Here is a 27,749-nt window from a genome sequence, read left to right on the forward strand (position 1 = left end):
ATCATTTTCTCTAGGCTATGAATGCTCTTTGTTGCCAACTTTAAGCTGAAAGAAATAGATTTCAGATGTTTCTATTCCATATCATTTTTTATTCATAAACGGTAAGGCCAGAGATCTTCTGCTCCTCGTCAAAAATCTCATTGGATATGTGCACTCTTCTTTGCTGTTGTGTTGTGTTATAATGGTTCTTTTGCGAGTGGCGTAAGTATAAATAACTAAAGAGCTCAAAAAGGTTCAAATATATGCCTGGGGTACTTGTAGAAGTGACATCCAATATCCTGACCGTGTGAAACGTTAACACAAACTTTGCATAACTTTGGATAGGCTGCTAATTTTCAGTAAATAAATCTGTGTTTGTATGAAAATGTTCCCTTTATTTGTGTTCATAATTACACACAAAAACATAACTAAACCTGGTTTTCACTGTTAAAACGACAATGGACAACATTAAGCCTACGCAAAAAAAATACACTTTACCGTACAGTACCTTGCAGTAACTGAACTCGCACACTCATACGATTGGAAGATGCGCTAACAAAGGCTACACCTTCAATCACGTATCGCCTTACACACAACACGAATGCTTTCAGCTTTTAGGCACAGGCTACCTTGCCATGTTTAACTTGGGATAGAAGACTGTTCACAGAAATAAGCTAACGATAAATTTTTCCACAAACGCAACAATTGCCTACTGCGATGCATTATCTTGATGGCTGGACGGTAGCCTAATGCCTTCTAAAGATCAAATCATGTGCCGAAAAAACGATGCCTTGCTGTATAGGCTATGCAGTCTCGAAATTACCAATATTAATTAAGTATAACCAGAGCCCGTCTACGGAGAGCCTGGCCACTCCGTATTAAGTCCCATTGTACCGAATTTTGGTTGCAGTTCCACCAGAGTTCCACTAGGGGCGATCGCCATGAGTGCAAAATCAATGGGAGTCAATGGAGCTAGACGGCTAAATTTCAATTTTGATTATCCCTCGATCAGACAGTGAAGGGAACCAGATAGGAAGCTGGCATTGTAGAAAAGCAATAGCGTTGTCCCCGTCTTCATTCTCTGGAAGGTTAACAAGGCACAGGTTATTTCGACGATTTCTGTCTTTCAACTCTCGATTGTACACTTAGCAATCGCAGAAGTAGCTTCCCTAACTGGTAGCCTGTCCTCTCGCTGAGCGGCTTGGATAATGTCAGTAAACTTGTTCAAAGTCATTAGAGAGGCGTTCATTACTGAGACCTCAGTCTCCACATTGGAGAGTTTCTTTTGAAATGGGTCCATATCGCCCCGTATAGCTTTCACATCCAGAGAAAGTTTGCGTAGAGTCCCCCGCATCTCATATATTAGCGTGGCTAAGACAGGGCCCTCAGCGCTGCACTCCAAGATCGAATCCGCGTTCTCATCAAAGAGCTGTTTCTTGGCTCTCTTCTTTGCCGATTTAGATAGCGGTGAGGGGGTAAGGGGGCATAACTCCTCCACAGTTCCCTTCTCTGCCGATTCCATTGTAATTGTCAACAAATAAAACTGCCGTTAAAGCACGTTTGACTCAGTTTGAGAGCAAATATCGAAGGTGGCTTTGCAAGTTCAAGTTTAGGCGGCCATCTTAGCTGGAGCCCAACCGGAAGTCCATAATATGACATTTTGGATACAACATGTACATACTGTTGCCCAAAACCTAAAGCTCTTTTGTATTTCATGGGCTATGTATATTTCCATACAAGAGTGAAAGTCATCTAGAGAGAAAAGTTGAAATACACAGTAAACATGTAAGCAATATTGAAGCCAAAAACAAAAAGCTGATTTTGCCAAAGACATGTATATTCATAGGCCTATACATTAGACCCTTTCAACTGTGTTCCAAAGGCATTTCCAGAGGCACAGAAAAAAACATTGAGCTAATGGTAACTTGGGGACAAAAGACAAGTTTTGTATAAATTCGACTTTTTGTAGAACATTATGCTAAATTCCAATTCATTTTCATTTCAAAGTATCTGCATTGGTTCTGAACATTTCAACCGTAAATTGTGTGACAAGGAAACATTTAGTGTGTGAACAGTTGAAAAAAACTGTAATACAGTGTCTACCTCAGTCCACATGGTTTCATAGATGACAAGTGTGTGTGTGTGTGTGTGTTGTTAATACAGTGTCTACCTCAGTCCACATGTCCACATGGTGACAAAAAAATAACATATAGATACAACAAATGCTGACATTCACACAATCTGTGCTCATGTTGGAGAGTAACTGGTCCACCTCTGTATGTTAAGTCCATGCTGCATGCTGTCAATCATCTCTGGCTGATCAGGACATGACTCCACTCTCCATTCATCTCACTGCTGAGCTTCACTCAGGAAGAGGCTGTTTCCTGTGTGTTGCTGGTGTGTGTGTGTGTGTGTGTGTGCACACTGGTGTGTGTGTATGCGTGCGTGCTGGATCCCATGTAATGAGCTTCTGCACCACAGACCCCATCCAGTTAAGGCCCGTGGCTCAACACTCTACTGTTCCCCAATTAGTTCTGTAGGATAAAGTAGAGAAGAGGATCATCAACCAGTGTCCATGACAACCATCTCCCAGTGAGCCAGACTGCATGACAGACAGAGGCATAGATATATATATATATATATATATATATATACAAAGATGCCGCATTGGACTCCAGAACGTATGTCAACGGCGCCGCCATATTGCTGAGGGCAACAATCGACCGATAGATCACTGGAGGCCAATGGAGAAACAAGTATCTCTTGAGTGGAAATGATCAGAGAACAGACCCTGTGGGCTTTGTACAAATCGTAGCGCCTTCTAGACATATGGGGATGGCCTTGTACATGTAAAATCTCACGATTATGTTTTTTGTTGTTGTATTTGGCGTATAAAGGCTTATAGAGAACAAGTTTGGAGTTGGCTAATAGTAGTGACTTGTGTGGCAAGGCTAATTTCATGTCAGTTAACCATGGTTTTGTTGTGAATTGAAGGCCAATTATTTTTGAAATGTAACGTTACTCATGTAGTCACTTTATTATAATAGTATTGATACTGTATTCACCTGTCTAATGTTTCAAAGTAAGTTAGCCTACCTGGTATATCGTTGCTGACATAGCATAACGTAACGTGAGTGAATCAGCTAAGTAGCCGGGGCACGATAACTTCAGGCAAAGTGTCAATTTCTTTGCCCAGTTGAATTGTTAAACATATCATTTTCTGGAGTCATGTAAAGAGAAAGGTTTCCACTTGTCAAACGATATCCGTATTATCTGTCTCCTATTAATGTTGTCATGTTGGTTGTCAAAAAGCTTGCCGTAGTGAAATGGTAACGTTCGAAGTGCCAAAATTTAACGGTGTCATGACTCATCTCCTATTTTAAACCATCAATACGGCTAAAAGTAAAAAAAAAAAAATTATGAAACGGGTATACAGCGGGGAAAATAAGTATTGAACACGTCAACATTTTTTTCAGTAAGTATACTTCCAATGAGGTATTTGCATGCAATTTTTTTACCAGATATTACCATTAACTCAGATAATCCACTCATATAAAAAATCCAAACATTAAAGTCCATAGGTAGAGTTATGTGTAATAAAGTGGAATGACACAGGAAAAAAGTATTGAACACGCCTGCTGAAATTTCTTAAATACTTTGTGGAAAAGCCTTTATTCGTAATGACAGCTTCAAGGCATTTCCTGTATGACGAAAAGTAATCAGTCACAGTATTCTGGTGTGATTTTGGCCCATTCTTTTAAACAGATAGTCATTTAATATTGAAGATTCCAGGGGTCCCTCTTGTGAATCCTAATCTTTAGTTAACTTCCAAAACTGTTCAATTGGATTGAAGTCAGGGCCTTGATTTCCTTTCTCTGAAACCAATTGAGTTTCCTTTGCTAAATGGTTTGGATCATTGTCCTGCTGGAAGGTCTAGCCATGTCTCATCCTCGTCTCATCCTAGTGGATGTAAAGATTCTCCCGGAACAAAATGACTCCATTCATCATTCCTTCAATTGTATGAAGTCTGCTAGTACCATGAGATGAAAAACAGCCCACACCATGATTGATGCCACCACCTCCAAACCTCATTGTTGGTATGGTATTTTTAGGGTGATGCACAGTGCCATTTCTCCTCCAAATATGGTGTGTAGTATGACATCCGAAAAGTTCAATTTTGCTCTCACCAGACCAGAATACATTCTCTCAGTATTTCATAGGATTGTCCAAATGTTGTGTAGCAAACTTTCAACGAGGTTTGACATGTTTTTCTTCAGCAATAGAGTCATGCGGGATGGAGTGCATTACCTATGATTTTCTCTGTAACAATTGTACCTGCTGCCTCCAAGTCTTTCTGGAGCTTTCTGGGTGGTCCTTTGGATCTTGGGCTACTCTTCTGACTATCCTTGTGACTTCCTGGTCAGAAATCTTGCAAGGAGATCCTGTGTATGGCCAGTTGATGATGCAGTGATGTTCCTTCCACTTGCAGATAATTTCTCCAATACTGCTTGCTGGATGATTCAGAAGTTTTGAAGTGCATCTGTAACCAGTTCCATTGATATGTTTTGCAACAATAATGTTGCAAAGGTCTTGGGAGGGCTCTTTGCTTTTACCCATCATGAAATGTTTCTTGTGTGACAACTTGGTAACAAAAAACCTTTTTATAGCCGACCAGTATGTACTAACCCAGTTTATATCAATTTGCACAGATAGGAGGGATAATTTCTCTTTTTTACTCATAACTCTACTTTTAGACATTAATGTTTGGATTTTTATATATGTGTGGATTACCTAAGTTAATACTAATGTCCGGTGAAAATTTAATGCGAATAGCCTCACTGGAAGTATACTTACTGAAAAAAATGTTGACGTGTTCAATACTTACTTCCCCCGCTGTATGTCAAATATTTAAATAAATCCGAAAAAAATATATTGTAATGAGTTTGGATTACTAATGAGTTTGTGACTTTATAGCCCAAAACTCCTTCAGCTCATCATAAGTCTCCATTCATTTACGGGTGAGTGTTGCCCCTCCCAATATGGCGGCCGCGTTGACATATTCCTTCTAATAGAACGGACAATGCGGCATCTATGTATATTTATCACCCGGAGAGAAGAAATACTCTTTTCTGATTAGCTGGTGGGGTGGCTATTAATTCTAAATAACAGGACACCTATGAAGTAGATCTGGTAAAAAAGTTTAATCACCGTTCCATATCAATTCTTATGAATGGTAACTATAACAATCATAGTAGGACGACAGTTGAGCCTGGAAGCAGACTTTGCAACAATGAAATCAACTGTAAACAAGCTAACTGTCCATGCTATCGCTGTTATAGGGCCAAAGAAAGTTGTATGACAAGTCGGCTTCTTTTTAAATGGAACTGCGTGTTTCCTTTGCGTGCTATAAAGGCATGACTATTGCCTACAGTGGCAACCAGGTGATAAACGGGATAACGGCCTTCGAGGTATCCTGTTATCCGCTGCGCATCGGGGAGTTCTTTGCCTTCCGCCCTCGTCCATTAATTCCGTATAACAGGACACCTCGGCGGCCGTTATCCCTTACACATTTATGGACAGAGGGCTCTATTGTAACATCAGTAACAGCAGCCATAAGAACACATTCACACATTTGACACACTGAAGCAGAAACAGTAAGGGTGGAGCTAAAAAGTCCAACACCAGTGGTCTAATCACAAGCACTTAGAGAGTGGCGCCTGACTCTGACCACATGTTTAGATTTGAAGATTTTTACTTACTCTAGTTTCTTCAGTTTATGACGTGGATCCTTCACTAGAGCAGAGAGCTGCTCTACAGCTGGTTTAGTCAGATTATTGAGACTCGGGTTAAGATTCAGGTTATTGTTCTTCAGGTCCAGCAGTCTGAGACTTGAGGAGAGTGTGGTCAGGGCAGAGGCCAGATTGGAACAGCTCCTATCTGTCAGCCTACAGTTATACAGCCTGAAACAGAGTTAAACATCTGGAAATTACTCACACACACACACACACACACACAGTCTAACAGAAACACTCTGGGTCAGAGCTACATAAAGGTTAGGCTACGTTTCAGGCGATTACAAAACTAAAGACAAGCCTGAGGCAGCCCATAGCCTACTATACGTTCTGAAGTAGCCTAGCTTAGGCAGTAGGCTTGGCTAACATTATGGGGTAACACTTTACTTGACAGTATCGACATAAGAGTGACATGACACTGTCATGAACATATGACACTGTCATGACACATGAACCCTAACCCTAACCTCTAACCCTAATCCTAACTTGTTATGACAAAAACCAAATGTCACTTAATAACAGAAGTGTTATGTCATAAACATTTATGACTTGTTTATGACACATTCATGACAGTGTAATGTCATAATTATAAAGTATTTTAAAATAAACTATTATGTCAGTACATTTTTGTTGTTTTTTTATCCCACCATCATGGTTCTTATATGGCCAGATTCCAGGCAATCCCACTTACACCGATATTAATATACAGCGGGGAAAATAAGTATTGAACACGTCAACATTTTTTTCAGTAAGTATACTTCCAGTGAGGCTATTCGCATGACATTTTCTATTGGATGGACAAAGCACAGCGGATTGCAGATGAGCTGAATCTGATGATGAAGGCGACTGCATTACATTGGAGAACATCCCTAACCTAGAGCTGACCTTAGCCGAAGATAATTACAACGAGGAAGAATCTCTCTGTCTGGCAGCAGAGGAGCTAGATTGTAAGATATCAGATGCTATCTCCACAGTTACATTTGACGGGGATAAAGTTTGTGTGTTAGAAACTTTATCCATTGCTACTAGCTAACGTAGGCCTACTGTCGTTAGCTATTGGCACCATAGGCTACTAGCCAAAATCCATTACAGATAGTTTCGGTGGGCAATTAATTTGAATAATGCGAGAATGTCTTGTTTTGACTGATGGCAGGGTGCCTTGCACTGTGTGTTCGTTCAAAATAACAGGGTTTGCAAACGTGATCTCATGTTTGTTTTAGACTACTTTATCCATTGCTACTAGCTGGTTCTGTAACCCATTACAGAGAGTTTCGATGGGTCATTAGCACTGCAGGCTGACAGATCAGTGACCGTGACAGGGGGGAGGGTTGATCTTAATGTCATGCAAATGAGGACCATTGTGTTCCCCTCCCAAGGATTGAGGGATAGATAGATAGATAGATAGATACTTTATTGATCCCCAGGGGAAATTCAAGGTCTCAGCAGCATACATACAACACAACACATTCTTTAACAGCAGAAAGAGTAATTAAAGTGTATAATATAAAAACACAACTAAGCAGTAAGGACAGTAGAAGATAAGAATATGCTAAATATACTAAAATACAAATTATACTAACACTTAATACAATATATAAAAATATACTAAAATACAAATTACAAAAATACAAATTATACTAACACTTAATCTAAATCAATTCTAAAAACAGTATCCACATAGTGGTGATTAATAAATCAGAGGCGCTTGCAATGACTGAGGCAGGGACTAAGCCTGTGATTCTCTGTGCATAGTAAGGTATGGTAAGGTGCTCTAAGGTGCTCTGTGTGAATGAGTGTCATGGTGGTAGTGCAATGGTGATAGTGGTCATGGTGACAGTGCAAGTGAGTAAGTCAACAGTGCAACAATGCAGAAATAAAGTAAAGTCTATATATCTATATATTTAACTATTTAAGAAAATGTATAAGTGTGGCCACAGTTTGCTGTGGCATGGAGGGGGGGGGGGGGGGTTATGCATATGTGCTAATGTGCTAATATAGCACGCAAACAGTGAGGCATAAAGACAGTGGTATAAGTGGCTAGTGGACAGACAGTACCAAACATGGAGGGGGTGAAGAGGCAGGCAGACTATGCAGAAAAGTCTATCTCTCCTCTTCCCTTAAGTGAGGCATTGAACAGTTCAATGGCCCTGGGGACAAATGACTTTCTCAGTCTGTCAGTTGTGCAAAGCAGTGAGCGAAGTCTCCAGCTGATCAGGCTCTTCTGCTTAACAATAGTGCTGTGGAGTGGGTGACACTCATTGTCCAAGATGTTAATCAGTTTGTTCAGTGTCCTTTTGTCAGATAGTGAAGTGATGGATGCACTCCAGTTCAGCTCCCACTACAGAGCCAGCTTTCCTTACCAGCCTGTCAATTCGCCCCACATCCTTCTTCCTTGTGCTTCCTCCCCAGCATACTACTGCATAGAAGAGGACGCTGGCAACAACAGACTGATAGAACATCCTGAGGAGCTTACTGCACACATTGAAGGACCGCAGCCTCCTCAGGAAGTACAGCCTGCTCTGCCCTTTCTTGTAGAGTGCATCAGTGTTGGCTGACCAGTCCAGTTTATTGTCCAGGTGGAGACCCAGATACTTGTAGGTGCTAACCACCTCCACATTGACCCCATCAATGTGGACTGGTAGCAGAGTGGGCTTAGACCTGCGGAAATCCACCACCATCTCCTTGGTCTTTGAAGTGTTAAGTTGAAGATTATTGAGTTTGCACCATTGCACAAAGTCCTCCACCAGGCTCCTGTACTCCTCATCCTGCCCGTTCCTGATACACCCCACAATTGCAGTATCATCAGAAAACTTCTGCATGTGGCATGACTCGGTGTTGTAGCAGAAGTCAGATGTGTACAGGGTGAACAGGACTGGAGAGAGCACAGTTCCCTGTGGCGCTCCGGTGCTGCAGATCACAGTGTCAGAGAGACAGTTCTTCAGTCTGACGAACTGTGGTCGCTCGGTCAGGTAATCTGTAATCCAGGTTACCAGGTGAGCGTCCACAGAAAGTAGCCAAACTGAAAAGCCTGATTTCTCAGCTTGTAGCTTTGAGATGTGTATACTTTAAAATGGCTACAACTTATTCAAATATTATCAGATCTCCATGAGTCAGACATCATTGGATAGCTTTGAAACTACACTTTCAAGGTCTGTGAATAACTCAAAATGTCTCTGGGGAGACATGTGGCTGGTTTTCCCACGCCTGGTCACATATATGTCTACTGGGATGTTTGACATGAATGCAAGAAAAAAATTATTTCTTGATATAAAGCCTGAAATAAGACATATGCAAATATAATCACACCATACTTTCCCAGATATGGGTAGCCCAGACTGTCCTGAAATATGAAGATAGCATCTATAGATTGTCATTACATAACTAGCTGAACAACACAGGTAACCTCTTCTGCATAATTTCATGGAGTACTGAAATGAAGTCTACACTTTTTTTGACTATTTCTGAACTGTGAAACAGATATGCTTTGTGGTTGTGAACTTTTGCAGTATCATCACAAAAACAGACAAAAACACACAAAAACTCTGCCATACATGCTCCCCAACCCACACACACTCACCCTGTCACACACACACTTTCCCTCTCCCCATGCACACCCATAAATGCCCCTCTTCCCACTCTACTCTACACACACACACACTTACACACACACACACTTACACACACACACACTTTCCCTCTCCCCATGCACACCCATAAATGCCCCTCTTCCCACTCTACTCTACACAGACACACACTTATACACGTGCACAAACACACACCCTGTCACATATGGAAGAATTTTAGACTGAAATGTTTTGTACGTGTGTATCACATTTTGAAACTGTACAAATTATTTTTAACCACCTTAGGGATGAGAAGCGTCTATTGTGTGTGTGTGAGTATCAGGATTTGTAACTGTAAAAACTGATTTGTGATTTAACAAAAAAATAACATAAACAATTTTAAGTATTACTCATATGTCCTTCACTTACAAATATATTCCACAGGTACTAAACCTTCCACAGTTGCTGTCTTTCATTATGAAGCTATTTTGCCATTACGAATCTCCGCCGCTCGCACAAGTACATTTTCTGCAAGTACAAGTACTTTTGAGACTGTTCTGGCACTGCTCAGGTTTGGCTAGCCAATCAGGGGCCATATTCACGAAAAAAATCTTCAGAGGGCTTACCGAAAACAATAGCAGCAGGCTAATATAAGCAATAAATGGTAAGCTTATATATTGTAAGTACACATAATAAAGACTGATATTTCAAACGAGCTGTCTAAAACGGTTAAATGTGTTTATATGAATGACTTTAAGAGGCTCAACTTTACACTATAACATTTTTAAGACAGGTGCAGGGTCTTCTTAAAGTTACGAGGAAAATTGAGAAGAAATGTAAGAACTTTGTCTTCAAGAATCTCATTTGTTCTTGAGTGTTTTCTTAGGAAACATCTTAAGAAGAAAGTTAAGAAAAAACATAAGAACTTTATTCATGAATATAAAATCTTCTTAAATTTGTTCTTAAGACAAAAGATAAGAAGAAAGCACCACTTAAGACATTTTTTTTTGTCTTAAGAAGGCTTTGTGAATACGGCCCCAGGAATCTAAGTTCACTGACCAATTGCGTTCCATAGTCACACACACACTCTTCCCATGCACACTCACAAATTCCCCTCATCCCACTGTACTCTATGCTCACACACACACACACACACACACACACACACACACACACACACACACACACACTACATAAAAGTATGCTTACTGTAGTTCCTCCAGTTTGCAGTTTTGATGACAAAGTGCAGAACATAAAAGTTCCACTCCTGAGTCCAGCAGGTTATTGTCACTCAGGTCCAGCAGTCTGAGACTTGAGGAGTGTGCGGTCAGGGCAGAGGTCAGATAGGAACAGCTCTTCTCAGTCAGCTTACAGCACTCCAACCTGAAACAGAATTAAACATTTTGAAAATTACTCACAGACACACACACACACACACACACCCTTACAGAAACACTCTGGATCAGTTGTTCAAACACATTTGAGGTATAATTCCTTCACAACGTGCACAAAAAAACATGTGTGTATGAGAAGGCCACACTTTGGTAAAACCCCAGACTGCCGTAGAGAACAAGTTGTGCTTTTCCGTGTCATACATATGCATTCATGGAAGGGTGAAGGGGAGAGGGGGAGTTTCCCATAAAAAGAGGGGAGCATTAAGCGTGTCTAGACTCCATTTAACTGCGCTTGTGATTGAATCATATAGTTCAGTTATGTGCACCGCAAATTAGGGTAGAGGGTGGAAAAAGGCACTAATTACGTGATGGTCTTCAGGTATGATAAACACTGAATGAAAATAGCACATTGTGCGGTTTCTGCGGACCGGCAAAGACGCTGATTACGTTGCTCTTGCAAATATACATGCATCTGTACCATCATGTAGGCTATCTGTAGTCTACTTGTACAGGAGTAACATAAAGGATGGAATTCATTTTCACAGTGCAAAGGATTCAGAAATAACTATGGTGGCGGGTCCTAATATGCGTGATATGAATGCTCTCAGGGAAGAAATCGAAGTGTATTTAATTTGCACCAACTGGTTTTCTATCGCTCATATCTATCTACCTATCGCACGTCAAGTCAATCATATGTTATTGTGTGGGGAGTGGGGGCGTGTGCTTGCTGCTGAGAAGCGGGGAATAGTGCACAACTAATGCAGTTAATGGGCTAAAGTCAATCACACCACAGATTGCCTCCAAAATGCACATGTAGCCTACCTCACATAAACACGCTTCCGTCCACACACACACACATACAAAGACACTCCCTAACATACCCTTGCACCCCCCCATCTCTCTCTCTCTCACACACACACACAAACACACTCCCTAACATATTATTGCACCCCCCCCTTCTCTCTTACACACACACACTCCCTAACATACCCTTGCACCCCCCCCCCCCTCTCTCTCACACACACACACACACACACACACACACACACACACACACACACACACACACACACACACACACACACACACACACACACACTGCCCCAATCACTCATGCTCTTTCCAACATTCCCCACATACACACACTTCTGTCCACACACACACTCTAATTGCTACACAAACACACACGCACGCACGTATCAACACACACCCTCACACAAACTCACTACATCAAGTGATACTTACTTTAGTTCCTCCAATTTGCAGTTTTGATGACAAAGTGCAGAACATAAAAGTTCCACTCCTGAGTCCAGCAACAGCTCATTGCCACTCAGGTCCAGCAGTCTGAGACTTGAGGAGTGTGTGGTCAGGGCAGATGCCAGATAGGAACAGCTCATCTCAGTCAGATTACAGTTACACAGCCTGAAACAGAGTTAAACATCTGAAGATTTCACACACACATGCACACACAAACACACACACACCCTTACAGAAACACAACAGTTGTTCAAACACATTTGAGGCATAATTCCTTCACAACGTGCACAAAAAACATGGCATAGTGTGTATGAACAGGCCACACTTTGGTGTAATCTATATTACGGTTAAATGTGTTAATAAGAGAAATACTGCCATGCATGCCACCACATAAACACTTTCCATCTCCCCATGCACACCCACAAATGCCCCTCCTCCCATTGTACTCTACACACACACACACACACACACACACACACACACACACACACACACACACACACACACATTTACTAATTTACTAAATTAAATTATGCTTACTGTAGTTCCTCCAGTTTGCAGTTTTGATGACAAAGTGCAGAACATAAAATCTCCACTCCTGAGTCCAGTAGCGTATTCCCACTCAGGTGCAGCAATCTGAGACTTGATGAGTGTGCAGTCAGGGCAGAGGCCAGATAGGAACAGCTCTTCTCAGTCAGCTCACAGCCCCATAGCCTGTAACAAAATGAGAGATCTGCGTCTATCTTCTACTCACACACACACAGCGACATGATTAAACTGTGCTGATTTTTTCTCTAAACCTACCACCAATGTTGGGCAGAGATCATAATTGGCATGTCCTCCAGCAGCAACAAAACCAAATGTCAACAGAACAGGATTGATATGCCACAGTGTCATTAAAGTGGTATGGCTCCTTGAAGACACAATGCATTGGTGTGAGTTCAGTTTTGGCCACAATCTTACATAAGGTTCCTTTTATCTTGCATATCCCTCTGCTAATCCCTATGGAAAGTTTTCAGATCTGCACTCTTAGAATAGGTTGGCGACGCTTATCAGCGATTCAGTGGTGGCCAGCATATTTGAAAATATCGGCCACTAATATCGGCCGAGATGGCCGATGGCAGCAAAAAAGGCCCATAACGGCCGATACCAATAGCCTGCCGATATATCGGTGTATCACTACTTATTTGATGTGTTTTAATGCAGAAAAACACCCTTGGGTCAATTTTCCCTGGAATTACACTTTAACTGTTATTCGGATTAGGCTACACCTGATTTTAAAAGGCGGAACATTTTCACCGCAAAATGTGCACTGTATCATGTAGCCACTCTTTTTATGTTCGCGTCCACATTAAATCCATTCCACTCACGTTATCAGGAGAATACACTAGCCTAAAGTTCTATTTCGAACACTTACTTTAGTCTCACTCATTGGATCCAAATAACAGAAATAGCAAACTCCAAGTCATGGTAGTTACTTTATGTTAAGCTATAATACATAGCCAATTAAACATGGCCAAGGACAAAGTGAACGGGACACTTTTTGCAACTATTTCAGCTTGTGTAGGCCTATCAGTGCTTTTTGAACATATTGAACACAGTTTTAAAAATACCGTGATAATACCGAAAAACGATAATTTTGGTATTATAACCGTGAGGTTAAATTGTCATACCGTTACGTCCCTACACACACACACACACACACACACACACACACATATTTACTACATGAAACAATGCTTACAGTAGTTCCTCCAGTTTGCAGTTTTGATGACAAAGTGCAGAACATAGAAGTTCCACTCCTGAGTCCAGCAGCTTATTGTCACCAAGGTTCAGCAGTCTGAGACTTGATGAGTGTGCGGTCAGGGCAGAGGCCAGATAGGAACAGCTCTTCTCAGTCAGAGTACACATCTCCACCCTGAAACAGAATGAGACATCGGAATATTAAGCACCTATCTTCTACTCACAAATACACAGACACACACATAGAAAACCTTTGCATATACTTTGGACTTTATTTATCTAGACACAAGTAAGGCAAGTGGCTATAAGCACGTCAATTAGGTGTCATGTCTAGCAACCCCTCAGGGCTTTAAGTTTAGGCTTAGCCTCTACTGAGTCATTTACTATGGAGTGTAAACACTACAGTTTTCCACTAGAAACTGAATCTGAATATTTTGTATTTGCATTTCAATTCCTGAATATTTAGCATGTTTTGAAACGGAATATACTGTTTTGAAATTGAATTAATTTGCTTTGATACATAAATGATCCTCACTGAAATTCCCACTTTCTATGCACTTACACATTCAGATCTCACAATTCAGTTTCAGACTGTGAAATAAAATTTCAATCAAGTGAGACACAACAGATTTTAGCTGAGGAAGAGCATCAAGTGCAGATGGCAGCTCTTCCTCCTCTACATAAAGCCATAGACAGTAACAGAAATAATAGCCTAATTGATAAATAGTGCAGAGATTAAAGCAAGGGTCCGGTGTAGGCAACTCACAACTAGGGTTGGGTATCGTTTGGGTTTTATCCGATACCGGTGCTACATCAATACTTTTAAAACTTTGCCAGTGCCAAAACAGTGCCTGAACTGAGACTTTGTTTTCAAAATAAAATGCCCTAACTAATGATCGAAAGCATAAATTGCTTTTTTTGATTGATAAGATTCGAACATGACCGTGAACTATATATTTAGTTTGTTATCAATATCTGTTTTATTGATTCTAGGCATAATTCTAATTGCAGGTGGCTTGCCATAACTTTAAATGTTAAAACAGCTTACCAGGGATGCACACACAATTGCAAGTAGCCTAATCAATCTTTTCTCTGCTTTCAAGTTTATCCAGTGCAGATGGCTTTCTATATCTTTAAATGTGAGAACGGCTTGCCTTGGAACTGCTTTGAACTTGTCATGGACAACGACAATTGCAAGTAGCCTAATCTATGGAGTCAGCTCTCAAGTTTATCCTATGTGTTCCCAAATGCTTCAATACATTTTATGTCTTCCCCCATAAAACGCAATCATTTTTAACATGTTACATATGCTGGTGTTGAAGTATTTCAATTCCCAGCGCTAGTAGGCATTTTAACAGCAACTATGCCCAAAACATTAGGCTACCTCCTGTCAGAGAAGCTTAATTAGCAGTGATGGTTCCGCAGCCTCTTTGACAGCTCGGGAATATCAATGCATCATAGGTTTGTCACCTATATATTTATGTTTTTACAAGCAAACTTTTAGCATGAGCATCACATTCATTGTGATGCTATATGGGTCTCATGCATATGAAAGATTAATGTTATTATGTAGTTCGGAACTTATCAGAACATACAGTGAAACAAAGTTCATCAGAGGTATGTTTGTCACCTACATATTTATGTTTTTATAAGCAAACTTTTAGCATGAGCTTCACACCTATCTTCTACTCACACACACACAGAAAACCTTTTCACCCCCCCCACACACTCCCCACCACTCTCATAAACAATCTACTCACTCCTTCTCATTGCTCCCCCTAACACACCACACCCACTCAATCACACACAAACACACATACACTCTCTTCAACACTAAAAGAAATGATGCTTACTTTAGTTCCTCCAGTTTGCAGTTTTGATGACAGAGTGCAGAACATAAAAGTTTCACTCCTGAGTCCAGCAGCTTATTGTAACTCAGGTCCAGCCGTCTGAGACTTGAGGAGAGTGTGGTCAGGACAGACACCAGATAGGAACAGCTCTTTGCAGTCAGAGTACACTCACTCAGCCTGAGACAGAATGAAAGATCAGAATATACTGTAAAGCACCTATCTTCTACTCTGACACACACACACACTACAGTTGCAAATTAATGCTCTACATACACAAAGTTGTCCTACAGCATCACGATTGGCTACTCAACAAGGAAGCGTCAAATCTGTCTCAAAAGTATCCATGCTAGGGCTGTTGGAACGAATTTCGGAAGTCGAATAAATCGAATATTTAAAAAATAAATACTAATAATTACTATTCGACTGTGTTTTTTTTGGGGAGTCTTTTTTAATGTGTTGGCTAACTTCAGCGAATATGTAAAAATGAAATGCTTTTGTCACGCCTGATGCACAATTTAAAAATGGCAGAACGCGATGCTTCCAAGGAAATCACCACTCCTGACCATTTAAGCGATGTGTGGAACGTTTTTGGATTTCCATCAGAAAATGAAAAAATAACAAGTAGCCAAATGATGTCGTAATCTGCAGACTATGTAGCCTGGCTAGCGTCATACCCTCATCTCAAATGAGACGGGGTCTGGAAACCACATGCTCATTTCCTCGTATTTGAGGCGTGCTTTACGAATGCCCAGAGCCGTTTATTGGGCGCTACGAATGTCTGTCAAATGCGCCTGTTCCTAGTTCATAGCCAATCGTTTCAATTGTACTTGATGACGTGACGCTAGCCAGGCTAAAAGCCTGTTGGTAGCAGGGCAAAAAACATCCTTCTTGGTCACCAACGCCAAAAGTTGCTCTTCTTTCAAAGTAAACTTGCGTTCCAAGCTACTTAAAACACTTAAAATCTAAGGCTGCGTCGAAAGGTACCTTCGCTTCGGCTGCCATGTTGGATGTAAACAAACTGCTTCGGTGTGTCGCATATTCGACGTCATCGTCTTGCTGCACCCTCCCCGCTCTGTGATTGGTCCCCTATCTCAGGCGAAAATTTGCTCCATGGTTTCCAGGCTGCCTTGCAGCGCGAATTGAATCGCGCGCACAAGGCAGCATGGGAAAACCCAGGCTACAGACTATGTAGGCTAAGGCCCAAATGAAATATAACTTGACAACGAGCAGCCTGAATGCACATCTGATAACGCTACACCCTGACAAGCTATGTAAGTAAACTGTCCGAGGGTGAGAAACCGCAGCTAAAGCAGGCAAAAATTAGCCTATCGTGTTTTTGCCTCTCTCCTCTATGTCCGGTGCTTTTGTCTGATAAGCATAATGGGTCATGGAATCGCGGGCCGATAGAAAAAAAGAAAGCAAACTTTTTCCCAATCAAGAAATACTTGCTAATTTGGCATCATCAAACATAGTGGTAGTGGTATGAGCATTCCTTCAGTGTGTGTGCGCGTCTGCGCGAAAGAAACTGAAACCACTCAAGTTGCACATACATCGTTGGTTGACTTTTAGCTTTTATTCAATATAACAAGTAAACCACACATTTATAGTGGCGTTAGCAATGCTTAAGCCCGTTTATACAGTGTATAGAGATGCATAGTAAATATTAATAAAAGGCAAAATTTTAGAATTAAATATTCAAATATAAATCGGTTATTAAAAATAATAATGAATGAAATTCGAATGGGATTATGGAAGAAGACAGTTCTAATCCATACATATAAATGTTCCATACATGCAGCAGAGATTTGTAACTGCAGAATACATTTATAATTGAAAGACATAGTAACTATGGAATTATTTCTACCCGTAGAATAGATTTGTAGGCGAAGGGCATATGGGTAATACTGAAAATTGTTTGTGTGAATGTTTTCCCCCAAGGTGGCGCAAAAGTCTGTGTACCTGCAGAAAAGCAGTTAAAAAAAACATGCTTTGCAGGAGACCAGTGGGTTGATGTGCCTTTTCCTCATACTCTGATTAAATTCATGTCATTGCCTAATTCAAGAATAAAGCAAGGATACAACAAGTATGAAAGTTAAAGGTTGTATTAGCGATTGCGGGTGACATTACTTCTGTTGACGGTCAAACAAAACAGACAGCTAGCTCGCTACTCAACCCCCCCCCCTCCCCCCCTGTGCAATTGAAACTCTCCTAAATGCGCATCTTGTCGGTTATTGGTTGGAGTAGGGCTGCACGATTATGACCAAAATGATAATCACGATTATTTTGATCAATATTGAGATCACGATTATTTATCACGATTATTAATTAATTTTAGTGACAAAAATATTTTTTCCCTAAACATATTGGACTTGCTATCTGGCTCACCCAAATTCTTCCCCTCACATTTACTCCCCTAAATTACTGCCCTAAAACGCCCACCGGGAATCCTCCCAACGCTCCCCATTAGCCACTTAAGCTCTGCTTCGTGTTCATGAGTTTACTGTAATCGTTAGTCCAGGGGTGTCCAAACTTTTTGACTGAAGGGCCACATTGGGTTTTGAAAATTGGCCAGCGGGCCACACACAAATAATAATAATAATAATAATAATAATAATGTTTTGTATTATTTAAATGACAAAATAATTTTGTTGTAGAAAATTAATTTCTTAAGAAATACTGTTAATTTGATGCTGTTTAATTAATTTATAAATGGTGCACTGTCACTCTTTGCCAGCTCCACTCAAATATAGCCTATGGCTAGTGCTGTGCCTATGGCTGTGCCCTCTCACAGTTTATAAATGGTCAGTAGTGGGAACTACTGTTGCCATCGCCCTCTCTCCCACGCGCAAATGCGTCCCCAATTAAATGGACTAGCATAACGTAGTTAGATCTGCTGCAATGGAGATACTATGTATCTCGATGTGACAAGCTGTTTTGACATTGACATTGTAAACGTTCTCTAAGAAGAGTGTAAAGCAGTTTGCAGTAGCCTAAAGTTAACCACAACGTCGTCTATCGCTGGAAAAAAATAGCGAGCGGCCTATGATAAACTAATAAATGCTCGGCGGGCCGGATTAAAGTGCATGGCTGGCCGCAGTTTGGACACCCCTGGTTTAGTCATTCGTTGATATGTAAAACACTGACGTGTAGGCTACATTTTCATTATTGTTCACTCGTTGTGAGTAGGCTGTGTCTTGAAACGCATATGCATTGTAGGTTGCACATGTAGCTTATAAAATACATGAATAAAATTCACGAATCCCGTCGTTAGCTCAACTCTTATTACAGTATAGGCTATCGGAGGAAGCAAACAAGGACTAAAAGTTAACGTGATAAAAAAGGCATGTGTGGTTTACGTCATGTGATGTGTTTCACGGTATGAGTTGAGAGCCCTGCTTTGCTTATATTTTTGGTTAACTTAACTTGCCTGAAATCCGAAATATTTTCGAACAATGGATGATCCGCTTCGAGGGACAAGCTCTTGGCCTCTTCTGCTGTGCCACACATTTGATTTTTGATCGTCGTTTATTGTATAGTCTAACTAGCCTACTAATAGTTAACATAATGTCACTAGTCCACAGTGCATCAGGCTGAGCAGTGCAGGGAACAGCTGTCATTGGTAGGCTGCATGAAGGCACATGGTCAGACAGGTTTAAGGAGCGCTTGATTTGTTTTGTAGCGGAGCGTTCTATGGGTTGCCAGGTTGGTTCTATGGGTAGAGCACGCATTTGAAATATCGCTCGATCACGCAAATTTGATCGTGGGAAGCCAAAATCGTGATCGTGATTAAAATTCGATTAATTGTGCAGCCCTAGGTTGGAGCACTATTTTTTTTGCTTTTGAGTGGTTGGTAGCACTCGATGGAAGCAATTTTTTTTTTTTACAGATCTCGGAGCCTAGGTTGCCTACAGAGATGCGTTTTTTTGACAGCTTGCCTATGGGGCGGGCAGCTAGTGGACCGTGAGAAAAGTTTAGATGAATGTTATCATTTATGTTTGGGCCTGCAATCGCTGATACAACCTTTAACTAATGACAGGAAGAAAGCACAAACTTACAGCCATTGCTGTCATGGGTGTGGGGAAAGTCAGTCTACTTGCTTCTCCTACTATAGAGTGTGGATGTGACCACCATCATTTTGTATGCGGCCGATGAACATTTTTGCACATTCCGGATTGGGGTTTAGTGAATGATAAAAATAATGCCCCGATAGTTACTTAAAGGCACACTATGCAGGTTTTTTAGCTTAATGTGCAAGTTTTTTCGCTTAATTTACCTTAATTTAACAGCTTCAGAGTCATTGGAATGGTAATAAAACTTTTTTTGGGTTGAATGGTGGCCGTCTCGCTTCCCCCTAGCGCCTGTGAGCGGAAAAACCACCCTTGCAACTGTCGGCCGGCGGGCCGACGGCCTCAGTGTCAGGAAGTATAACGAGTGTAACAAATTGCTTTACTGCATTCAAATACACATGCCAGGCACCGGCTAGAAAAAGGTAGCGATGGAGTTTCTCAGACATTCGTCATGACCGAGCCAGCGAAAAAGAAGCAAAAACCGAGAAAACAGTAAGGAAATTGCCAATACTGCATAGTTTACCTTTAAAGGGGAACTATACAGTTTATTTAGCTTAATTTACCTTAACTTAACAGCATAGAATAAATTGGAATGGTTATATGACTTTTTCTAGGTTGAATGGTGGCCGTCTTGCTTCCCTCTAGCATCTGTGAGCGGAAAAAACACCCTTGCAACTATGGTCCGGCAGGCTGCCTGCCTCATAGTCAGAAAGTCTCGCAGTCTAGTGATGTAACAAATTGCTTTATACCACTACAAACATACACGTCAGGCACTGGCCATAACAAGGTAGCGATGGGAGTTTACATTATTACATTAGGCAGAATCGGCGAAAAGAAGCAAAAAGCGAGTAAATTGTTGTCAGAGGAACATGGAAAGAGGAAACAGTAGACTGACCGAGAGGAGTGTCGTAAAATATATACTCTGAAGCTGTAGGGGGAGCGCTGTAGACAAAACTGTGATCAAAAATCGAGAAAACAGCGAAGAAATTGCCAAAACTGCATAGGAAGCCTTTTAAACTGCTTAAAACTCCAGACTCGTTTTCCTTCAATAAAATCAGCATGTATGATGTCTCCGTAGGGCTGGGCGATATATCGGTATTACGACTACGACCGATATATTTTTGAAAACGATATGTAGTTGAGACAATATCGTAATACCGGTATTATGTCAAATAATGGGCCATTTTATCAAAGCCACTTGCTCTTCTGTGTTCAGACCATTCAGATAGCCGCAGCTCTGCTCAACTGCGCCCCTTGCGTGTGCACGTTCTCCCTCGCAGCACTACAAACTTTCAAACATGACAGACACTGAGTCAGATTTTGTTTACCTTGATCAGAGTTTGGTGCTGATGCCTATTCCGTCGGCACATCAACGGCTAGACCGAGAATTCTCGTTGTGAAATCAAAATTCCACTGGAGCTCCAAGCAGTTTTGTACACGCAGATTTAAGTTACAACACTGTTTAGCAGCTACAGCTATTCGACTCACGGTAAAATGTCATTTTTGGTACATAGCCTAGCTAATTTAAATACACTGATGAATGCTTGCGTTTAGCGACAGTAGCAGATCTAAAGTCCTCAGGGAGACAACCTAAACGCTGATTTTATTAAGAGGATATGCACGCGACTCGCGAGCAGTTAGGGCATCATTTTTTATGATTCCTGAAACCCCATTCAATCGTGCATAGGGATTTTTCTTACGAACCGGAACATGCAAAAATGAACGCAAAACGACGGTAGCGTCTATCACACTCTTGATGAGTGACTCAGTTACGTTGTTTAAGTAGCCTAATTTTTTTAAACTTTTTTTGTTGTTGGTAGCAACATGTCTAGGCCATCATAGTCTACATTTGCTTGTCATCTAGGCCCTATCAAACCCTTACAGGTAAAAAAACTGCATTGTGTGACAAAACTGCAGGTTTTTTCAATATTGTTGTGCCCAAAATAGCCTATTGCATTGTGCAGTACAATGTAGGCCTGCGTTGTCAGTCAGGGTCAACTTTTGGTCTTTTATTATTTGCGCAGCCTTATCAGAGCAACTGTAGCCTATGCCTATTGTAGGCCTATGTTATTGTTTACACTTTTTTGCACAGCTCTGTTAGAGCAGTCTGAAATTAATATAATTAAAACGGGCTGTGTTGTCATAATTGTTGTGTTGAGTGAATATATGAAGCACTTCACTCTTTCTGTTTGAAATATCAATATCGTATCGGTATCGATATCGTATATCGCCAATCAGCCCCAAAATATCGGGATATCAGTTTTGGTCCATATCGCCCAGCCCTATGTCTCCGTGTGGACTTTAGACCCGTTACAGCTATAAAATGTCACTATTGTTATGCCTCCGCTACCAGCAAAAAAACACTGAACTACAAACCGTCTTAGCTAAATGTGTCACAAGGCAAGCAGAAGCTGACCATAGTTTAGCTTGTTTAACCACAGCTTTACCGAACACATGTTTTCTCACACATACTTAAGTTAAGGTGTCAATTCCAGAAGGGATAGCAGTGTTTCCCCTACAATGTATTCATCAGCGGCGCAGCGCCGCTCCTGGAATTCAAGCGCCACTGCAAAAAAAGTTGCCTAATTAAAAAAATAAATAAAAATAGACGCAAGTGAACTTCAGGAACAGCTGCCGTTTGTTCAGGTTTCATGTCAACAAATAATAGTAGGCTAACGTTGAAGGTGCAGTCAGGGATTCCACAGATCACGCTTGTTTGTGTTTATGTTTAAGTTTATTAGCAGACGCTAACTTTTTTTGTGCAAAAAAACGTAGCCTAGCCTACATTATGTTAACCAAAGAACCAAATTTAACACGCCAGCGAGATAGCTCACCCCTACCTTCAGTAGCCTATTCCCAGATAAATTCCACGCATTGTTTCTTTTTTGTTTGTGATACAGGCAATGCTTTCAAGCCCTGTGTTGCTAACATACCTAGGCTGTGAAACTAAGGTCTAGCTAGCCTATTGGTGGGTTACACTTGTACACATTTTCTTCGAGTTTTTGACCATTTATTTTACTAAATGACATGGGAAACATAATTCATTTCATCCACATATTGTTATGCACCATGCACAACATCGCTACTAAGTTAGCTTAAGACCGTGAGAATAAAGCAAGCGTCACGGGCCGTCACGGCATTAAAGTGACAGGCACACAATTCGACTTGCACAGCACCAATACAGTGTAATGACATGAAAGAGAAGTCTATATAGTTTATACAGTGCTGTGCAAAAGTTAAGACACCCATGCTGAAATTGACTAAATGGAGGAATAAAAAACATATTTTGCCTTTTGTCTTAATGCCTTAATTGATAGGACATCAATTATTTTTTAACATATCATGCATCATAAATAAATAAATGTTATTATATATAAATGTCCTAACTTATGCACAGCACTGTATATTCTAAATAGTAATAGTTTGTACAGTGGCCTACAGTGTACAGTTGTACAGTGGCTAATACTAATAATGTAAATGAAAAAGGTGAAAGAAAAACATGAATAATCCTGTTCAAGTACTGCAATAATCATGCTTTGTAAATGCTTGTGTTGATGGTTGTCATAATTTGAACATTTCTTTCACAAAATCCACCAGAAGTCACCATTTAAGGAGTAATTTTTAAAAAATGTTCTATTCTGGTTTTTTTTTTTGGGGGGGGGGCTTCCTACGATCAACAGCACCGCTGCTGGAAAAAAATCTAGGGGAAACACTGGATAGTATATGTTGAAATATGTATGTAAGGGAGTGTCAGCACCCAGTCTCCTGTCGTCTCCATGTGGCACCCAGCCAGATTTGGATAGTATAAATCAGATGTCTTTAAGCACTATGGCTGTAACATAAAGTTACATGAGAAGCCAAGGGGAGAGAGTAGAGCTATCTGTAACCATGGATACCACTCAATGGTCCCTCTTGCTGCACTAGACAGGCAACAAGCTGTAGTCTGCCTAATTGACCCTTCGCTAAGCCACGCCCGACCGCCACAGGCCAATCGTGGCTTAGCAACCCGTAACTAGGGACGGGATGTCCAGCAAGCTTTTCGAGTTTTGCCACGTTAACCTATGGAGACTGACGGCCTGTGGGTCATGAAGGGCACTTAACTCATTGAGTGCCAAAAACGTAATATTAAGTTTTTCCTTCCCATGCGTTGAGTGCCAAAAACTTAATATTACGTTTTTAGCTTTTTTTTTTAATTACGAAACTAGACACTCTAACACGCCTTATATGTCATTTTGGGAACTCTGTAATGAATGGAAATTAAATATATGACAATCGAAAACTCATGAAAACGCACAATCTGGACATTTTATCTGGACATTTTATCATAACTCGGCTTTTGATGGTTGCCGCTTTGGGTCGAATCAGTGACGCATGCACGTCAGCTCAAAACCAGGCCATTTTCGTGGGTCTATCACTAGGTGGCAGTCTCGCCAGGTCTCGCTAGGTCACTTCCCGGAAACTTTACAGGCAACACTTCATATTTCATGAAACACGTTATATCTCCATTTCTAGAAAAAAAACAGGGATTTTGATGAAAACTAGCCACTGTTTAGCTTGGGATTTCTCAGGAACAGAGGTGTGTAGAAATACACGGTTTGCACCCACTGAGAGCTTAAAGTCTCACCTTTCAAACGAGCCATTGTATGTGTTCATAGCTATAACACAGAATATGCTGTGGCTGTACAAAAATCATCAACAATGGTCTAGATTGCTGGCACTCTAGGACAAAGCTTCCGAAAACAGCTTGCCATTCAATGAGTTAATCAAATTATTGACCTCTTTGGAAATCTCAGATACAGAACAATCTCAAAAACAAACATGTTTCTTGGGAAACAATTGGAAATAGTGTAATGTACTGACACAGAGTTACAGAGGCTAAAATACTGTTTTTGATTTCTGCTTACAAGTATCTCTGAACTGACCACATTTCAGCCCTGTAGGTCTTGACAGAGATGTAAAAGTCCGGCTTCAGAAAGCAAAACTCCTGCCATGTATTGGTTCTACCTGTGCACTTAAAGGGTGGTTCAGGATTTTGGACATAGGACCTCATTTCCAAGCTAGCAAGTGTGATATTTATCAGTGTCTAAAAAATCTAAATGTTCGATTAAAATCGTTTTTTTGCCCAGCCCTACCACAGGACGCATAGGGCTCAAATTTTCTAGCAGCGCCCCTGGCTGGGGCTTTACTCAGCCTGGGGGAAGGAATACCATCAGGGTATTCATCACCACTAGTTTCTCTCTCTCTCTCTCACACACACACACACACACACAGAGAGACACATACAAACACACATATTCACAAACATACTGTACAAACACAGTGTATTACTTACTCAGCTGACGTAGTTGTTGTGACCACTGGCACCAGCCTCTGAAGAACTTCATCTGGACTGAGGAGTTCAGTCTGATCTTTCTCTGGAGTCTGTATGTACTTCTGCAGGTCAAACTTAGCCAGCTGCTCTTCTGACATCTCAAACTTAAATCTCTTAGTCTTCCACTCTCCTGGTAAGAGCATGTCTACACCCAGAGTTCCTGAGCTCCTGTCAATGTCCTCCACTACAGCATGGTGATTCAGTTCATTCAGACAGTAGAACAGGTTGATTCTTCTGTCTGACTCATTCTGATCTCTGATCTTCTGTTTGATATACTGGACTGTTCGCTCTGAGCTATCTGATTGGCTGCTGCTCTGTGGTAGAAGGTCCTTTAAGAGAATCTGATTGGACTCAAGTGAGAGGGCCAGAAGGAAGCGGAGGGAAAGGTCCAGGTGTCCATTCTTACTCTGTAAGGCGAGATCCACTGTGGTCTTGTGTAGGTCATGAAGTGTTGCAGCTCTGAACAGAGCAGAGAGCTGAGAGGTTTGCTGCTGGTCAGATATGTTTCTCTTTCTGTTGCTGAAACAGAGGAATACATACAGAGCTGCAAGAAACTCCTGGATGCTCAGATGCACAAAGCTGAACACCTTCCCAGACTCCTCTCTGAAGATCTGAGTACACACACCTGAGTACACTGATGCTTCTATGACATCGATGCCACACTCTCTCAGGTCTTCCTCATAGAAGATGAGATTACCTTTGTCCAGCTGTTGGAAAGCCAGTTTCCCCAGTTTGAAAATCATCTCTTCATCTCTCTCTTTTCTCTCTATATATTTGACATTTTTCATGTTTGTCTGGATGATCAGGAAGCGTGTGTACATTTGAGTCAGAGTCCTTGGCATTTCCACACTCTCTGATTCTTCTGATGTTCTCTCTACAACCGTGGCTGAAATCCAGCAGAAGACTGGAATGTGGCACATGATGTAGAGGCTCCTGGATGACTTCAAGTGTGTGATGGTTCTGCAGGCAAGGTTCTTATCACTGATTCTCTTCCTGAAGTACTCATCTTTCTGTGGGTCATTGAATCCCCTTATTTCTGTCACATGGTCCACACACTCAGGAGGGATCTGACTGGCTGCTGCTGGTCGGGTGGTGATCCAGAGGAGAGCAGAGAGTAGATTCCCCATGATAAGGTTTGTCAACAGCACATCCATTGAGACTGACTCTGTCACATCACAACACCTCGGGTTGGAGCAGAAATCTAGAGGAAGTCGACACTCATCCAGACCATCAAAGATGAACATGACTCTGTGTGCTGAACTGGTGAAGATTCTTGGATCTTTGATTTCAGGGAAGAAGTGCTGAATAAGATCCACCAGACTGAGTTTCTTCTCCTTCATCAGGTTCAGCTCCCGGAAAGGAAGAGGAAATATGAAGTGGACATCCTGGTTAGCTGTTCCTTCAGCCCAGTCCAGAATGAACTTCTGCACAGAGACTGTTTTTCCAACGCCAGCCACTCCCTTTGTCAGCACTGTTCTGATGGGTTTGTCTTGTCCAGATAAGCGTTTAAAGATTTCCCTGCATTTGATTGGTCTGCCTTCTGCTGCATCTCTCCAGGATGCTCTCTCTATCTGTCTGACCTCATGTTCATCATTGACCTCTCCTCCTCCCCCCTCTGTGATGTAGAGGTCTGTGTAGATCTCCTGGAGGAGTCTGGTGTCTCCCTGCTGTGTGATTCCCTCAATCAGAGACCGAAGCTTCTTCTGCAGGTAGGATTTGTGGATTTGCTGATATCTGTGTGTGAACACAAAAACACATGATTAAGGACTAAATAAAATAAGTAAATAAAGTCCGCCACACCAGTATTTGCTCCCAATTATCTTTTTTACTGGTGATGTTTTGGGTGTGAGCCCTTCCTCAGACATGGACTAAGTAACCATTCAAAAACACACATGCAGAGATACACAAATGTGCTTTGAAGAGCCAGTGTGATTATGATGTGGGTAGATACTCATTTTACATGAAAAATTTCAAGCACTATTTACCCCTTACTGCTCTTCCTCATGTGATAACTGCTGAAGTGACTTACATTTTCTATAAGTCTTTCACTTTCATCACATTTCACCTTCTGATGCTCGAGGGCTGATGGATTATCCCTCACGCACACACCATGAAGAGCATAGCCATGATCTTACACTTCTGCCTCTGAATCAGAGCTAGTGAGCGGAGCTGAGCGGTGCAAATATCCTGCTCCTCGCTCAGGTGGATGTTTATAGGCCTCTCCTCCGCGTAATTTGTCATTTTCGTTCTAAGTTCCACTTTTCATGTCATGAATATAACATGCCTATGATAAGGCTTTGCAGTTGTCCAATATGGCAATCTATTGTCTCAATTGTGTTTCATGTGACGCGCAGAAGCTACATACATGCATTGTTTTGGTCCAGTTGAAAATGTTTCTGCCGAATTTGTCAGCTGTGATCAATAAATTCCTCTTTTATGTCATAAATATAACATGCCTATGATTAATGCTTGTATGGTGTATCTAATCTAGGCCTCTCTTATGTTCAATCAAATTCGCTTTGCCCATCCGTTTTTTCTGTGCCCACCCATTTGAACATTTCTGGATACTCTACTGTTAGAAAGGAAACTGATAAGTCATACAAGTGTAGGCTAATATTCCTATAAAACAACTAAATATTAACTATGTAGCGCAAGAATAACCATGTGGTGACACAGTTTCAGTGAGTAAAGATTCATTTTGTAATCTAAGAGGACACATTTCGCGGAAACATG

General features: G+C 41.2%; 1 protein-coding gene across 5 annotated transcripts in view; it reads right to left on the reverse strand.

Annotated features, from left to right (window-relative positions):
* Positions 1-703: 703 nt before the first annotated feature.
* LOC143135616 (protein NLRC3-like) overlaps positions 704-27,749 on the reverse strand; it is a 63,721-nt gene continuing 36,675 nt past the window's right edge. For 4 of the 5 annotated variants that reach the window (XM_076296142.1, XM_076296141.1, XM_076296143.1 and 1 more), the window contains 8 exons: positions 24,978-26,750; positions 15,582-15,755; positions 13,730-13,903; positions 12,526-12,699; positions 11,974-12,150; positions 10,544-10,717; positions 5,739-5,939; positions 704-2,513 (listed from right to left, as the gene is read on the reverse strand). In XM_076296142.1, the coding sequence (XP_076152257.1) occupies positions 2,486-2,513; positions 5,739-5,939; positions 10,544-10,717; positions 11,974-12,150; positions 12,526-12,699; positions 13,730-13,903; positions 15,582-15,755; positions 24,978-26,750 (2,875 nt within the window). In that variant the 3' untranslated portion in view covers positions 704-2,485. The remainder of the gene's footprint in view (positions 2,514-5,738; positions 5,940-10,543; positions 10,718-11,973; positions 12,151-12,525; positions 12,700-13,729; positions 13,904-15,581; positions 15,756-24,977; positions 26,751-27,749) is intronic. The other variant, XM_076296144.1, reaches the window with a different exon arrangement.

Source organism: Alosa pseudoharengus, unplaced genomic scaffold (genome assembly GCF_046254945.1).
Source record: "Alosa pseudoharengus isolate Yale_2024_CS ecotype anadromous, Long Island Sound unplaced genomic scaffold, YU_APseudo_1.1 YU_APseudo_1.1_scf_1, whole genome shotgun sequence".
In the NCBI taxonomy this organism is placed as follows: Eukaryota; Metazoa; Chordata; class Actinopteri; order Clupeiformes; family Clupeidae; genus Alosa; species Alosa pseudoharengus.